General features: G+C 36.9%; 1 protein-coding gene across 4 annotated transcripts in view; it reads right to left on the bottom strand.

Annotated features, from left to right (window-relative positions):
- TBCK (TBC1 domain containing kinase) overlaps positions 1–17,963 on the bottom strand; it is a 172,628-nt gene that overhangs the window by 106,280 nt on the left and 48,385 nt on the right. For all 4 annotated transcript variants that reach the window (XM_039539380.1, XM_039539379.1, XM_039539381.1 and 1 more), the window contains exons 7-18: positions 17,100–17,160; positions 14,965–15,026; positions 14,033–14,094; positions 12,436–12,584; positions 11,096–11,234; positions 8,724–8,823; positions 6,445–6,494; positions 5,900–6,029; positions 4,772–4,870; positions 1,837–1,899; positions 850–976; positions 96–146 (exon numbers count right to left, since the gene is read on the bottom strand). In XM_039539380.1, coding sequence (XP_039395314.1) covers positions 96–146; positions 850–976; positions 1,837–1,899; positions 4,772–4,870; positions 5,900–6,029; positions 6,445–6,494; positions 8,724–8,823; positions 11,096–11,234; positions 12,436–12,584; positions 14,033–14,094; positions 14,965–15,026; positions 17,100–17,160 — 1,093 coding nt within the window. The remainder of the gene's footprint in view (positions 1–95; positions 147–849; positions 977–1,836; positions 1,900–4,771; positions 4,871–5,899; positions 6,030–6,444; positions 6,495–8,723; positions 8,824–11,095; positions 11,235–12,435; positions 12,585–14,032; positions 14,095–14,964; positions 15,027–17,099; positions 17,161–17,963) is intronic.

Genomic DNA, 17,963 nt, shown 5'->3' with positions numbered 1-17,963 from the left:
ATATAATGTGGTATATATAGCACATGTACATACTGTATGCGTGGGCACACGAGGCGGATGGAGATATGGTTTTATTCTAGAGAGAAGGTACTCACCTTCATTGTTAAAATTCAAGTACAGAAATGGTGCACAAAGTGAATCAAGACCTGAAGGAAGAAAAAATGCAAAGAAACTAAGAAAAGCTGCTCTTTCACTATCATAACACAATATAAATGCATTCATTTATCAGAGAGACTTGCATATTTAAGACGGATTAAGACACCTGTAATGTTACCCTTATTTTTTCTTTGTATAGTACATTATGAAAACTGCAGGCAAATAAAAATATTTTAAAACCTAGAAGTACAGCACTAAGTAGATTATTTGGACTTTTTCCAGCCTTGTCACTTTTTTCAGGAATGCTCCAGCAAGTTACTCCCCAAAAAATCTACCTTAATAACTATTCAGTGCAGTTTTAACTTTGCACTCAGTAGCATTAGCCAACAGAACATTTTAAAAACAAAAGTGGATGAAGTTTAAGGAATGCTATAATGCAAGACAAAAGATCAATTTTTATAAAACATAATTGGGGCAAATGTACATTACAAATAGAATGGAAAGTATAAGAACGCTAAATTTTCAGTAAGCCACAGATATATTCTCCAGACATTTCTACACTGACAGCTGTAAATGAACAATTGAATCCAAGTTTAAATTATCCTGAACAAAAAAAAAAGAAACAGCAGAGAAAATAAATGTGTGTGTTTGATTTTGATCTACTTAGGAAGTGTCTATATATTTTAAAGTAAATCTTCCCTTTTGTACAGATTTCCAACTGAATGGTTAAACTTACTAAGATGTTGAACGCACCTTGCCAGTACACAAGATCAGGATGAGAAACTACCCAGGCCTTCAATACCCGTCTAAACTTTGCATGACCCTCTGGCGATGACAGCAGCTCATCATACTGATGACAGCGAGGAATATCAACCTCAATCTGCAATACAGACAAGCATTAAAAAAAAAGAGAACATGGATATTAGAGGTGGCACCACAGAAATCCACAACATTGAAAGAACTGGAATACAGCCAATGCATTTAGGTCAGACCACCAACATAATCCATTTTCTTCCTCACCTTCAAAAACAGAACTGGGGAAAAAGGGAGCATTCCATGAGCTGCACACACAGATTAAAAATACAAAAGAATTCTTTTGAAATACAGCCCCTCCCCTCAAAAATAAAAAAGGGCATTTTTTGTTGTACTGATTTCTAGCTCAACTCTCAAATTGCATCTCTCAGGATGCTAATGTCACTTTGTTCTTTATTATAATAAAAGGCCAAATTCAATGAAAAAAATTCTTGGGCTAGTTGAAAAGCCATTTGACAGGACTTCTTGGAGAACCTAACTAAACAGGAACCCATTTCTGCCAAGTACTGCATGCCTTCAGCATCAGTTGAAGCTGATGGGATTTGGGGATGATGTGTGTCTTTCAGAATCTAATTCCAAGGTGCATAATAAGTATTGAGGAGAGAGGGACTTTTTTTTTTTAAATTTTTGCTAGGTTGTTTAGGACATCTTTACCTTTGGTTGTTTCAAAATACTGTTTTTGACTAAAATACAAGATTTCATTTTATGTACTTGTTAAATTTGTGTTACTATTGTTTGTTTTTGGTGGCCCTCCAATTTGCTTTCTGCTGAACAAGCATATTACAAAACGGGGAGAAAAAACTTTAACATTAAATAACAATCAGCAGCATCAGCTGCAGTAAAACAGTTGACTTACAGTTAACAGGAGGAAAAAAACCTTTGGCATTATCTTAAGTGACAGTACTTGAAACTAAAAAGGAATCTTACTTGTCTATCTGTAGGAATTGGAGTGTCCTTATCAATGGCATCATATTTTGTTTGAATGGCACCCTAAAGTGTAAGAAGAACACGTTAAATAAACAAAAAGCCCTTAGAATATATAGAATCAAAAGAAGTGTAGGACTAGAAGGGACCTCAAGAGGTCTTCTAGTCCAGACCCCCGCACTCACAGCAAGACTAAGTATTATCTAGACCATCCCTGACAGGTGTTTGTCATCCAAAGATGGAGATTCCACAACTTCCTGAGGCAATTTATTCCAGTGCTTAACCGGCCTGACAATTAGAAACATTTTGTTAATGTCCAACCTAAATCTCCCATGCTTCTTGTCCTATCCTCATAGGTTAAAGAAAACAAGTTTTCTCCCTCTTCCTTGTAACAACCTTTTATGTACTGGAAAATTATTATGACCACCCCTCAGTCTTTTCTTTTCCAGACTAAACAAACCTATTTTTCCAATATTCCCTCATACATCATGTTTTCTACACTTTTAATCATTTTTGTTGCTCTTCTGTGGACTTTGTCCAATTTGTCCATATGTTTCCTCAAATGTGACACCCAGAACTGGACACAATACTCCAGCTGAGACCTAATCAGCGCTGAGTGCAGCAGAATTACTTCTCGTGTCTTGCTTACAACACTCCTGCTAATACATCCCAGAATGACGTTTGCTTTTTTTACACTGTTGTCTCATATTTAGCTTGTGATCCATTATGACCCCTAAATCACCCTCCGCAGTACTCCTTTCTAGGTAGTCATTTCCCATTTTGTATGTGTGCAACTGATTGTTCCTTCCTAAGTGGAGTACTTTGCATTTGTTCTTACTGAATTTCATCCTATTTACTTCAGACCATTTCTTCAGTTTGCCCAGATCATTTTAAATTTTAATCCTATCTGTCAAAGCATTTGCAACCCCTCCAAGCTTGGTATCATCCGCAAACTTTATAAAAGTACTCTCTATGCCATTCTCTAAATCACTGATGAAGATATTGAACAGAACTGGACTCAGAACTGATCCATGCAGGACCCCACTCGATATGCCCTTCCAGCTTGATTGTTAACCACTGATTACTCTCTGGGAATGGTTTTCCATGTAGTTATGCACTCACCTTATAGCAGTTGATTCAAGATTGTATTTCCCTTGTTTATTTATGAGACAGTCATGCGAGACAATATCAAAGGCATTACTAAAGTCACGATAGATCTCATCTACCACTTCCCCCCCATCCACAAGGCTTGTTACCCCGTCAAAGAAAGCTACCAGGTTGGTTTGACACAATTTGTTCATGACAAATCCATGCTGACTGTTACTTATCACCTTATCATGTAGGTGTTTGCAAACTGATTGCTTAATTATTTGCTCCATTATCTTTCGGGGTACTGAAGTTAAGAAGATACGGGTCTAATTCCCCAGGTTGTCCTCGTTCCCCTTTTTATAGATTGGCACTATACTTCCCTTTTCGGAATCTATCCTGTCTTCCATGATTTTTCAAAGATAATTGCTAATGGTTCAGATATCTCCTCTCTCAGCAACTTGAGTATTCTAGGATGTATTTCATCAGGCCCTGGTGACTTGAAGACATTTAACTTGTCTAGGTAATTCCTAACTTCTTCTTTCCCTATTTTAGCCTTTGATTCTACCTCATTTTCACTGTCACTCATTAAGTTAGATGTCTAATTGCTACCAAAATTTTTGGTGAAAACTGAAACAAAAAAAGTCATTTAGCACTTCTGCCATTTCCACATTTTGTGTTATTGTTCCCCCCCAACCCCCAATGAATAACAGACCTACCCTACCCTTGGTCTTTCACTTGCTTCTAATGTCTTCGTAGAATGTTTTCTTGTTACCCTTTATATCTCTAGCTGGTTTAATCTCATTTTGTGCCTTTCTAATTTTGTCCCTACATACCTGTGTTATTGTTTATATTCACCCTTTGTAATCTGACCTATTTTCCACTTCTTTGTAGGAATCTTTTTTCAGTTTCAGATCATTAAAGATCTCCTGGTTAAGACAGCGTGGTCCCTTGCCATACTTCCTATCTTACACAGTGGGATAGTTTGCTTTTATACACTTAATAATGTCTCTTTGAAAAACTGTCAACTCTCAAACTGTTTTTCCCCTTGAACTTGCTTCCCATGGGATCTTATCTTACCTTAAAAGAGCAACAGCCCTAACACATCTGGACTGTCCAGAAGAGGGTTGCACAGTGCAAAATACGTGGTTTTTGGGGAAAATCCAGGACTGGGAGTACAGTGGGGTCATCCTGCAAGTAGTAACCAAGGCTGCTAGAAGCCAGACTGTGGCTGGTGTTTGCTGACAGGCTGCTGGGGTCAGAGCTGCTAGACCAGGACTGTGGATATACATAGACACTCAGGATACAACCTGCATGCTGTTTGAGAATAGCCTAGATTGGGAGCTAGAGCAGAGAAGCATTGAAGGCACCCCAGGTTGCACGGCAAATAGTTACACAACCCTTCACTGGTCTGAATTGCACCCTGGAAGATCATAGTGGGATGGAAAGGAGACTTTTTTTCCTCCGAATCTTTATTTTTTTCTAGCCCTTGTTGATTGGAGAGAGGATTGATAAGTGTATTTGTTGGAGTTATAAATAAATAAATAAATAAATAAACAAACAAACAAACAAACAATAAATTGTTGTTAAATATTGCCAAGGATGCCTAGGCACTTATCTTTTTTGGAAAAGTCAAAAATGAACTGAAACCCAGGCAAGTTCAACATTCCTTGGCTTTATAGAACGGAAATCATGAAGTGAAGCAAAAATTGCCCCAACATTGTATTTATTCACATAGTTTCAAATATTATTCTCACTTCATTATTCCAAGTAGTACAAAATGTACCTATCCAATCTTCATCGCTCCCTAGTATCTGTAATTAGTGTGAACCATCCTTTCTCTTACTCTTACCTCAACCCCCAGCAGGGCAGCCCAGGTTAAGCCTCTCATAAGTGGAGGAATGTCAACTCTGGCTTCCTTCCAGACTTGATTTTTTTTGTATGGATAAGCCTGCAATAAATAAATAAATAAATAAATAAAATACACTACTTTCTTGAAACCAACAAGATCCTTCCTTTAGGAAAAATTTCTCCACCACTGGACTCAAATACAGTAAATCTGCTTACACTGTTAATTAATGTATATACATTTTACAATCTAAAAGACGTGCATTCTTCTCTAAAAGACAAGGATTAATCATTTACTTTTATTGCTTCAGATAATCCAGTCCAACACCCTTTTTACAGGAAAGAAAGTGCCTTTCATGTTTTGTTACATTTGAAAGCTTTAAATATAAGTAATGTCTGCAGTTTCTAATTCATTCTGCATTAAGTATTCCTTTTCATAGTATATATACTTGACTTTTTAAAAAATGTCTCAGAGTTAGTGCAATACTTATTACAATGTGTAAAAAAAAATCAGAATGAACCCATCACTTATTTCATGAGTACTTATGTGTATTCTTACATACACATGTCACACGAAAATGTGTACAACCATATTGCTGAGAAAATTCAAAATACCATGCCATAAGAATAAACCTCTCTCCCCACACAGTGATATCACAGTACAGACTAGTACTGTTTGAATGTGCAAGTAGAGTGTTCGTCCAGGATGTGCAATGCAAACGTGTTACTGTCCTATCTGAGGCTACACCACTCACATTTAATTCGGTAGCTGTGTGCACTGCCTACTGCTGTTAGAAAATATATGAAATGCTTCAGTGTCCTCTCTCATATGCAACTGTATTAATAGAAATGACTCAGATTTTATTTCCATTTCTATTTTTAAGACCTTTCTTATTGTAGGTATTTCTATAATTGCCTCTACTTTTTGCAGTTTCTCCTATTTTCCCTCTTCTCTTGGATTCACTTCTGCATCTAGTTCTCTTCTATTTTCCTCTCTCCTTACTCTCTCACTTCTCTGCTTGCACTTGCAATTGCTTAGTTCTTTAGGAATCTCTAATTAATTAACTGAATCAATTAATCCATTCAATTAATGGATAACTGAGATTATTGCAGTACTGTTAAAAATCAATACCTTCAGTAGCCTGTCAAATAGAACAATTCTGTGTAGTTGGTACTCTGTGTCCCTCTCTCGGATGATCAGAGGAAGACTGGCCGCTGCAGATAGCTCATTATTGCTGTTTGAATGGGGTAAATTTGACTGCCTGGAATAGAGTGAGAAAAGCAGTGAAGACTGGCTAAACAATAATAAATGCAATTAGATGTAAAAAGAAGAATGTGTACTGGAAAGTGCTTTTAATTTAGAAAACAATTTTGAAAGGAGATCAAAATGTCAAAATCAGCATTTGTGCCCTCAGTGCTATACATTAAATACCAAAGTCCAGATTTGCAAGACCGGGTAACTAAAGCTTCTCAGTTCACATTTAGATACCTAAATAAGCAGACCTATTTTCTAAAGTGCTGAGCAGACAGCAGCTCCTATTGACTTCAGGTGTCTAAATAGGATATAGGAGGTTAACACTGGATTTCTCTTTATGAAAACCTTGGTCCAGTTGTGTAACGTTCCACTATAATACAAACTGACACTCAAAAATAATTAATGCTATTATATATACTTACTCATCCTCAAGCAATGGATAAAATGCTTCCCCACCAACATCTTTCAGTCTCTGAAATTAAGATTAAAAAAAAGTATTTAACATCAAAATGCTTCTCAGTACCTTAATGGGTACAGTTAGAGGAATATGAAAAGTGTTACTTATAAGCAGTCACTTTTAACTGTTTGTACTAATATTTGGCTAAATATTAATTTAGTTCTGATAGAGAAGGAATGTCCACCCTTAAATGATAAGTAGCAGGCAAAATTTAATATGATTCTTAAAAATAAATGGAAGCTATTCTGTTTACACTTTGAGCAATCCTGTTCACATAACCTATTAGTATGTGGGAATGTTTAACACTGTTAAATGGCTGTTTTCTTTTTCTTTGACAAGAACTTTTGATTCAGGTAGCTACAAACCAACAACAGATTTTGGTACTGCTTGTTACATAAAAAATAAAATTATGCTCATTAATCATTTTTAGTAATGACATCTGAGAGATGGACAGTAATAGAGACGTTCTCGGGAGGGTTACAGGCAGGTGAGACTGGATTTAAAGCCTGAAGTTTATAGACATCTTCAGTGCGATGTACTTAAAGTTTAATACCATCTTCCCTGCAGTGTTCTGTCATGCAGTTCAAATCTCTAACTTGAGGGTATAGTGCCATCTCCCCTGGGGACTGACAGAGCAGTTCAGACTCTCAATTCATTCATCACTGATCCTTTTTTGATTACAATCATTGTGCTCTTTTCCATGAGTTATGTTTGGAAGATTCCAAAAGATAAAGATAAAACTTTCAACTAACACTGCAAATCTGGCTAAGAGATTAGCAAGATTCAGGCTAGTATCCTCTCAAAAATGAAAGCTCTGTATATTTATCCACTACTGCATTTGTATCTTTAGGCATGGATATTTGATTTTATGTGCCAAAAATTCATCCCACTGTAGTTGCTGCATGTTGTAATAAAACATTTCTCTGGTCAGTTTTCATGTATTAATGTAAAATGGTGCCGTTTTGTTGCTTCATCAGCATGTTTTTATGTGGAGTGCACAGACTTGATTACCTCATGCTTCGTTTCCTGTAACACTCTAGAAATTAAAGGGATTCAAGCCAAAATGGACAAAAATTCTGAGCTATCCATTTGTAACATCTATTTAATTTTTGTATGGCATCTTCCCCCAAACTAATACTGGATACTATTTATTGCTTTAAATACAAAATACCAATTGTGCAACATTAACATAGAACTCTACAATAAAAACCGCATGTGAATGAACACGTAAACTGACAATGAGAAAAAAATATATTTCAGTAAGAAATATGGTAAAACCTGGAATCAGCAATCACCCAAAGCACCCTAACAATAACGTGATTAGTTGTTGTTTAATCAATGTGGTTTACTAATGGAGGTGAAACAGAACTATATTCAGTAATTTTGAGGGAGTCTGAGTGATATCTTAAAACCAGTTGCCTAACAGCTGCAGATTCATTTCAAGTTTCCAAAGACTGAGGTTAAACCATGGGAAACCCAGCAACCATAGTAAACATGTCATTTAGTAAAGTCCACTGATCTTAGACAGAAATGAAACTTCTGAAAGATGTATCATCTGAAGTAAAAATAGATTAGACTCATTCTTTATTATTAACTTAAGCCACCACTGGATGTCACAATTACCCAGTAAAAATATGGCTAATGCAATATAATGGACTATCACAAACAAACAAAAAAATGCAGTAATTTCTCCCAGACAAAATGGTTTCTTTTTTATTTAATATGTAATTCAGAATCTAATTAACTTTGGCCAAGGAGATTTCTATTGGATCCAGAGCAGGCAAGTGTCCAGGAGGGACTGCCTAAAACGGTATTTTGAAAGAACAGCAGCACTTGTTCTCTTACATTCCTTAAAATATAAATTGTTTCTGTAATTGAGTTACAAGCAGCTAAGAAGGTATAAAGTATTGTTTTAGCCACGTCCGTTTCAGGATATTAGAGAGAAAACGTCGATGAGGTAATATCTTTTCCAGGACTAACTTCTGTTGGTGAAAGAGAGAAGCTTTTGACTCACACAGTGCACTTCTTTAGGTCTGGGAAATGTATGCAGAATGTCGCAGCTAAATGTATTTAGTAAAACAGTAAAATGCATGAAGCTGTGACACTCTGAGTACGTTTCCCAGCCCTGCAGAAAAACTCTGTAAGCTCAAAAGCTTGTCTCTCTCACCAACAGAAGCTGGTCCAATAAAGGTATTACCTTACCCACCTTGTCTCTCTAGGCATCTGGGAATGGATTTTGCTTACATTTCTGAGTTGACACAGCGACAGTATCACAGTTGTGTCATCTAGGAGGGAACTTCTATCTCGTCTTTGCCCAAAGCTCTCACCATCTTCAAACAAAAAGCTTCAAAGAGAAAGACAGAACACCAATTCCTGGTTATTTTAAAGGACATAATGTTGCATACTAAAAAAAACAAAACAAAAAAACCAGCAAAATTGTACATCAATCAGCTGTTTAACGAAAATAAAACACTAACTCCTAGAATTATACTGTACTCCTGACTACATTGACTGCATTCAAAAGCTAGTAATATTTAAATAATTCTGAATGAAAAATATCGTATTTCTCATGTTCTCTAGATATTGAACACACATCAGAATACCATTTACAGCTCCTTCAAAGCGGAACGGAATGAGATTAACATTCCCTTTTGCTCCTCATCCTGGCATAGATCAGGATTAACAGGGGGCAATACACCAGCTTCTTGCATTGTGAGGGAAGGGGGAAATAAATATCTGTCATTCAAAAGGATCTCATAAGGTGTTTATCTGTGTGGCTGTAGCAGGGTAATTCTTCACAACTATGGATACATCCAAATGAGGGAGATCCAACAGAATGAGTATTTTAGAACATACTGTACTGAGCTGATTTTCAAGAAACTAAGTTCACCTGGGTCTAGGCAGGCTATGGGCACAGGTGTAAGGCTCCCACCTTCCACACCAGAAGTCATGGTTTCAAATCCTGGGAGCACTTGGCCACGTAGTTTTTTTTCCCTCTCTGTGTTATACAGGACGTAGGTCAGACTAGATCACAATGGTCCATTCCGGCCTTGGAAACTATGAATCTTTAAATACCAGATTCTCTATTTGCTTCTCACTAATGAGATGAAATTAGGATCTGTCCACTGAATGAAGAAACATTTCATCTTCAGTATAGATATTAATGGGACTAATTAAACTCAGAAGCAGAAATGTGTGTGAGTGTGTGTAAGAGAGAGGAGAGAGAGAGAGAGAGATTACAATCCAAATAATACAGAAAGTCATTTAAAAAAGTGAAAAAAGTGACTAAAAACGAAAGGATGAAAGTGTGTTTTAATGGAGGCCACCTAACACAAAATGATTTTCATCACAAAAATTCTACTGCTTAAACACACTCTCCGCCCCTCCCACCCACCCCATGAAACTCTGGAAATTAACAGATAAAGAGTTGAGTCAGTTATCTGCTGTCATATAATCACTCATAAGAACAGCCATATCGGGTCAGACCAATGGTCCATCTAGCCCAGTATCTTGTCTTCTGACAGTGGCCAATGCAAGATGCTTCAGAGGGAATGAACAGAATAGGGTGATCTCGAGTGATCCGTCCCTTCATCCAGTCTCAGCTTCTGGCAATTGGAGGTTTAGGGACACCCAGAGCATTGGGTTGTGTCCCTGACCATCTTGGTGGACCTATCTTCCAGCAACTTATCTAATTCATTTTAAAACCCAGTTATACTTTTGGCCTTCACAACATCCGCTTGCAACATGTGCCACACACTGACCGTGTCCCGTGTGAAGAAATACTTTGTATGTATAGTTGGGATTATTTTTTCTAATGTGTGTTATTTTATACTTATTACTTTGCACTCACTAAAGCTTCACCCATCTCATGCCACCAACCAAACCTTAACTTTGTCATCTTCTTTTGCTCTGCAAAAATAAATATGCTGTTGGAGATACACAGCTGATTTTACATATTACTTAAATGCCCCATCTTGCAATCTGATCTGCATGAGCACAGGGCTCCACCCACTGATATCACACTGTAGGACAAGAGCCTAAACATACTGTAAAGATTTCAACAAGGATATAGTTCCAGGGTACATTAAGTTGTCACAATTCCATAAATCCTTTACAGTAGAATATTATTTTTATGAAAAGAAAAAAAATGATTGATCTCTGGTGAAATGTGTTGACTGTATGGGATTGTAGTCTATGTAAATGTAAACAGAACTGCCAAGCTTTTATTTTAATTTACTAAATTGCATAGTAACTAAATATGTAGCTTTTTGTACTGAGTAACGTAGCAGTTTAGTGCTATGGTATACTGGAAATGAATCGTTTGATTAAGAAATGGAATCTTACAGCCTGTTGATAATTTGTACTTTGAACTTTCCATACACTATTGCAAATTTTTCAGAGGCAATAGTAAGTGTGGGTGGTATATAATCAAGTGGAATAACAGTGAATGATAGTAGCTTATACGAGGAAGTATTGAGGTTTTTACTATTACTCAGGATGTTGTTTTCAAATTGCTCTCTGAAACTATATTGGAAGTTCTAAAAACACCCAACTTTTTTTCTGTGTCCATCCCTTTCCTCATGTTTCCATCCCCAAAAGTGTTTTCCTTTCCTTACTTGGGAAGCGTGCATATGGGTGGTTTTGATCGAATGATTTCCTTGTTGACAAGTTCTTTCTCCAAGTCTCCTCCAGCCAAACACCAGAGATAATACACCTCTTCAATCGATCTTTCTGCTAAGTAATCACAGTCTTCATCTATTAACAGAAGCCAAATTAAAATTAATTACAGCTTTTTAAGCAGTTCATGTTTTTCACAATCATTCTAAACACATTTTAGTTAGAAAGAGATTATTAGATGTGAAAGGTCATATGGCCTACTGCAGAGTTAGAAGAAAAGTGATCTTCCCTTTGCAATATCTAAAGCAAGGCTCATGGGAAGACAAAGGCAGCTGGACACACTATAAGGTTGTCTTCCATTCAGAAAAAAAAGTGAAAGAATGTCTGCCTTTGATTTGGTGCCAGCAAACTAAGCAAATCAGATAAGGACACTGAGTGAAAGTGTGTTTTTTGCTTATTTTACCCATAATTCAAAATGTATTTCTCTTCCACAATACAAAGAGCTAAGAGTAAACAGCAACAACAGAACCAGTAATTCATGTTTAAAAGCGTCAATTTACCAAAATATCACATATGCAGCGCACACATGCTGGTACTGGCTTCAGCTTTAATTTTAACAATTGTAACTTTAGCTTCACAATATTAACAATCAAGAATATCCAAAAATAATAAGAAACTTCTGAGCTTATCGGAAAGGGTAATGGCAGCCCATTCACTCAAGTGGGGATTTCAAACAAGGGTAAAAGAAAATCCCATCACTTTTGAACATACTGTCAGGTAAGTGCAAGGTTTTAGTATAGACTTTTATAAATGTAGCCTCTCCCACACAGATTGTGCTTTATAACAACTGACAACAGCCTATGATTTCCAGTACTTCCAATACCCAGCTGCCTATATAAATTTTAATAATGGAGCTACAGCCAACCCTCACATGATATGTCCAACGAGCCCCCATCTGCAAATGACCACATGGTAATATGAAAAAAAAAATCAGCACCTAAACCTCAGAACTACGCTGAGAAACATCATAAAAACTGCAGGTCAAGGACAATGAATGGGTGACTATTACAGAGGATGATGCATAAAGTGAACAAAGAACACAGATCAGAAATACCCTCCCTCCATCCTCTAGTGCCCCCACAGACACATAGGCACTTAATACTACTCTCTGACCATTAGGAAACAATAAGATCTTGCTACAAAAATGTAATATTAATACTTCAGCAATCTGTAAACAGAAAAAAAAAGTCAATTCCTTCATGTTCTGTCCTCTACAGGCAACATTTTATTTATTTCCCTCTTCTCTCTGCCACACCCCGTCCCTGCTACTCACTTTTACCTTTACACAGCTGAGTGATGTCCTCTGGAAGAGTTAAATTAGCACATCTCAGAGAGGAGGAGAACAAACTGGCAGATTTGTGGAAGGGTGGGTATACAGAGGCCACTTCACTGAACACATTGTCACACAGTAACTGGTCTGGAGTTAGCCTTGAGTAAAACATTTTAAAAGTGCAAAAAAGAAAAGTAAGAAAAAAAATGTAAAGCCCTTTAAAAAAAAATCAAGCTAATATAAAAAAAACCAGAAGTGGTAAGATCGTGGACTCTCATATCACCAAATAAATGATCTTGTTAATCAAATCAAAATGCAAAGCTTCATATGGCAATCAGTTCACTGTGAGCAAGTTTATTTACAATAATTTTGTATATTCTACATCATACAGCCTATCTATGACCAAGTATTCTTATTCTCAACCGAAGTTAGGCTCTTCTGTCTTTACTGAAGATATAAACTAATTAACAAAGGTAACGCAATGAGACAATCCAGTGTTCTTTTGGTCATAAATGAACCTTTTTTCACCGTTAGTTAGTGAGTAGCTCTATGCTGTACTTAAAGTGTTTTTTTTTAAAAGAGAGGTCACTCATGCCAGTGCATTAGAAACAGTGTGAGTGAGATAGTATCATTTATTGGACCAATTTCGGTTGGTGAGACACAAGCTTTCAAGTTTACACAGAGCTCTTTTTCAGATCACCTGAAGAAGAGTTCTGTGTAAACTCGAAAGTTTGTCTCTCTCTCACCAACAGAAGTTGTCCCAGTAAAAGGTATTACCTCACCCACCTCTTCTCTCTAATATCCTGAGACCAAGAATCCTACAACATTTCAAGCAACAGTACGCAAGAATGTGTTCTGAAGTAACACCAATCATGTTGGTTATGGTACAGCTATAATAAACACCTCAAATTTCCAAAGAAGAAATCAGTAAAACCTGTCAATTTAAAAGTGACTAAACAGTTGACTTCCAAACACCAAGATTCAATCTTGCTTTTTTTTTTTTTTTTTTTTAAGAATAAAGCTGGTCTTTTCCTTTTTATTAAAATAAAAAATAATCAGGAGTCCTGATTCAAATAACTCATTTTTAGACATCAAACAACATAAACGTGCATATTTCCCCTTTTCCCCAAACAGAGTTGATTAGTCTCAATTCTGATTAATTACCCATAGTGCTTCATCCTACAATACAATTGTTCCAAATATTTTTTCTTGGAATTTAAAAAAGAAACAATCATATACGGTAAACAGCTCTATTGGATGGTCATTTTTGGTACTGTTCTGTTTAGTCATGGGCTGGGAAAACACAAGCCTGTTTGGGAAAAATTACAGCAACAGGTGCTATAATTCTGGTTTAATCTAACAGCATGCGTTCACTTTTTACTCACAAGATATTTTTGCAACACAAATAAAAGAAATGTTAAAAGATGATGGAAAGTAGTACAAAGGTAATAAATCGATGCATTACTATATGGCTGAGCATACATGGATGTACATTTATGTAACTCGTGTCAATATTAATATTGAATACAGTTCAGCTTCATCTAGTTAATTGCTTTAGGCCCAGCAGAATTATTCAATTTACTGTAAATCTGGATTGAATACTTACCTTTTGGAAGGTTGAAATGTAAGGAATTTCTTCAGTAGAGCTATGGCATTTTCAGGAAGTTCCTGGAACATAAAAGGTGAAAAAATATTGTCAACAATTGATTACTACTACACTGATCCAGCAAGCCACATAAATACTGCAGTCAATGGGACTACATATATACTTAAGGATTTAGCTGGATCAGGGCCTGAAGTGTTACGGCTACTCTGTCATGAGTGTAGTTTTTAGTTTGGACAAAATGTCCTAGAAGTCAGAATTAATATATGAAAGCCAAGATTTTCAAAACTGACTCATGGTTTTGGGTGTCCAATTTGAGAAACCTTAAAAACATGGGGCATTCTTGCCCCTGAAAAAATCATTCCACATCTTTATAGTTTCTCAGCCCGGACACCCAAAAATTGAGCCAACCACAATAACAGAATCATAGAATTCCAGGGTTGGAAGGGACTTCAGGAGGTCATCTAGTCCAACCCCCTGCTCAAAGCAGGGCCAATCCCCAATCACTAGCTGCTTTTGAAAATCTGGACTCAGCTGTGTAATTATATACCAATAGAATTATTACAGCGTCACAGATTAGCTTACCAGTCATTACAACACCAAAAACAGATTTTAAAATCTGCATCACTTGAAGACTGGGTCGTCTACTAGTGTATCATGAGAGTCTGAAAAGTATTGTCTACATTTTATTTGGATTGTCAGTAATTTTGGGAAAGGATGGAGGTCTTCTGAATACTGATGGCCCTATGCATTTCAGCATCTAAAGTCTAAAATATCACTATAAAATATTATGGAAATCAAAGTAATCAAGTAAGTTACAAATCTTTTGGACTGGATTCACTTCAGCAAAGAAGAAAAAAGAATGAATCCTATAAAATGTACAAAACAAGTCATTTCAGTTAAGAAAACACTGAGGAGTGGACTAATTCACCAACCTTAATAATGTCCAGACAACCATGTTCTTCAGCTAATACGGTTACAATGTCATCCACACAGCCTACAAAATAGAACAGTAGGAAAAACAAATGTATAATGAGAAAGTGGTACTGTTTAAAAAGACACACAAAATTTCCTCCTCCCTCACCTCAATTTCTTAAAGTATGTATTTGATTGATTGGATTTATGTCAAGTATAAGAGGAGTAGCCGTGTTAGTCTGTATCCAAAAAAATAACGAGGAGTCCGGTGGTACCTTAAAGACTAACAGATTTATTTGGGCATAAGCATCTCAAGAAGCAGGTTTTTTTACCCACAAAAGCTTATGCCCAAATAAATCTGCTAGTCTCTAAGGTGCCACCGGACTCCTCATTGGCTTTATGGTGACTCATCACAATAGCATCTGAGAGCTTTACAATTTCTAGGTTTTTTTCCTTTAAAAATAGGAATCCCATGAAATATCTTTGGGGACCCTATCATATTAAGTTTATGGACCACTGTGGGAGGTTTACCACAACTCTTCTGGGAACAATAGACAGTATGTGTGTGGGAGGGTGGTTAAGGTGAATCACTTAAGCTGTAAACACCTCCAGAGAGAAACCACGTCCTGGGGAGGCTTGCATATACTGTCAAGTATCAGAGGGGTAGCCATGTTAGTCTGGATCTGTAAAAGCAGCAAAGAGTCCTGTGGCACCTTATAGTCAGATGCATGTCATCCGACGAAGTGGGTATTCACCCACGAAAGCTCATGCTCCCAAACGTCTGTCAGTCTATAAGGTGCCACCAGACTCTTTGCTGCTTTTGCATATACTGGTTCAGATTGGGTTTTCCAGAGACGAAGAGGCTTTTGGCACAAAAAGGCTGTTTTTAAACTGACTCAGGGCCTTCTTTCTGATCCTACAAACCAACAGGACCTGCTGCCCAATGGGGGCCCGGATTCTTGAGGAAGGATAGGACAGGCTTTGGCCTCCTAGAGCTCCACAAGACTGCCAGGTCCCTCCTGATATATTTAGTGTGTGTTTAAGCCTGTTTATTGTTTTTATTATGCTTTCTTCATAATACTTTCACTTTAAGAATAAATGTGCTTATTTAGAAAGAGCTGTGTGGTAACTTGTCACTGCCCACAATACGCTGTTCATAATCCTCAGGGAGAAAGCAAAGCACAGGTGATGGCCATTAAGCAAATTGACTTGCTGGGGATATCACAGTGTAAGGCAGGGACCTGGGCTGTCTTAAAACCCTGCTCAAAGACAGGTAAAGGCTAGAGACCTGACTAGACACTCCTGGAGTGGACCATGGTGAGGAGGAATACAGGTACATTCTGAAACAGTGACAGCTTCCATGGGTTTTATTTTGTGATCAAGTAACTAGTCTAAATAGTGAGAGATTTAGAAAGAAAATTTGCTGAAGAAAAAGGATATTTGTGTTAACAGTAGTTAACTTTAAAGGTACTGCAGACAGCTTTAGACCAATTTAACATGCATCCTCAGGTCTCAATTTGAGGACCTGCCTCTTTTCCCTCACACTTGATAGTTCCCAGGTCAGTCTGTCGCAGCACTCCCACTTTGCTGTAGGTCTTTCTTTTTAAAGAAGCTTGAATGGCATTTCAATAATTGTTAAGTCTTTCTACTGGCCCCATCACACGTACACCTCCATGACTGCAGCACAGTCGACAAATTAAAAAAAGAAGACTATTAAAAAAAAATAATCTAGAACGAGCAAGACATGCTTGTCACTGCCTGAACAGTTATCCTTCCTTTATCTGTTTAGTGTCTTGCATAGTATTACCTTTGGCACAGAGACGGTGTTCTTGACTTGTTTATACCAAATAATAAATAACCATCAGACTGGTTCCTCTCAGCAACTCCTCCTCTACCCCACCATTCAACACTCATTCAACACACTACAAGCACAATGCTCCTTTGCTGTGCATATCTGGCACACAGTTGCTGCTGCTCCCCTATACCAGATCAAGTGAAGCTGCTAGATGCCCATTAGCTTTCCAAAACTGCATCTCCAAAATTAATCTGTCTTAGGCACGTGCATCCTGAGTTTATGTATCATCCTGGTTATAGATTTATTTGGGAACTTAGGAAGACCGGCATTCAACCCTGTAGTTACATTTAGGTCACTCACCTAATGTAAGCAGAAGTTTTAGTTTTTCAGCTATATCCAAGCTCTGGAACAGTTTTCTACCCTAAATGGAATAGAAACTTATGTCAATCCGTCACAAGTACATGTCCTGTGCAACCCTTAGTATATGTAAAGAAAGTCAGTCAGCATATAGATTTTAGAGCTCTTAGAAAAGTTATCTGTTAGACAGTAAGCAACTCTCAACCTTAACTATAGCAAAGCTACCATTCCACTATCATAACCATAAGATTTATTTATGTTTGTTTACCTTTTGGGGTTGGTTGTTTTTTAAAACTGGAAGTAAATTCAGGGAGGTACTCCTAATGAGCTTTCTTAATGTACCTGATTATTTTTTTTAAAACTCAAAAAGAATAGGATTTTAAAAACACAAACACTACCATGGAAATATTGTGTAATCTTTCACATCACTGCGAACAGCTATAATTTAGTTTTTAATGTCTACGACAAATAGTCATAGTTTGTTTTTATATAGTGGCTTTCAACCAATGTTATTCCCATTTGACAGATGAGGAAGCCATTCAAAGAGGTTAAATAACATGTCTGAGGTCACAGAGCAAGTCTAGCAAAGCAGGAAACCGAAGCTAAGATTCCTGATTTCCAATGGCTTGTTCTAACTATTGGATTTCACTGCCCTGACCATACAATTCAGATAACTTACATTCTTTTTAATATAATAAGATTAAAGACAAACAGTTTTACTGTCTGAATAATAGAACATTATGATCTTTGTGATAAATAGTCCAATTTATCATGTATAGCTAGTGAAAACTAAGTTACTGAAATTTATCTGAAGTCATGGAGCCACAGGCAACATCTTCTGTATAAATCCATGACACCACACAGGAA

The sequence above is a fragment of the Mauremys reevesii genome, linkage group 5 (genome assembly GCF_016161935.1).
Source record: "Mauremys reevesii isolate NIE-2019 linkage group 5, ASM1616193v1, whole genome shotgun sequence".
Classification (NCBI taxonomy): Eukaryota; Metazoa; Chordata; order Testudines; family Geoemydidae; genus Mauremys; species Mauremys reevesii.
This window is presented reverse-complemented; position numbering and strand designations above follow the sequence as displayed.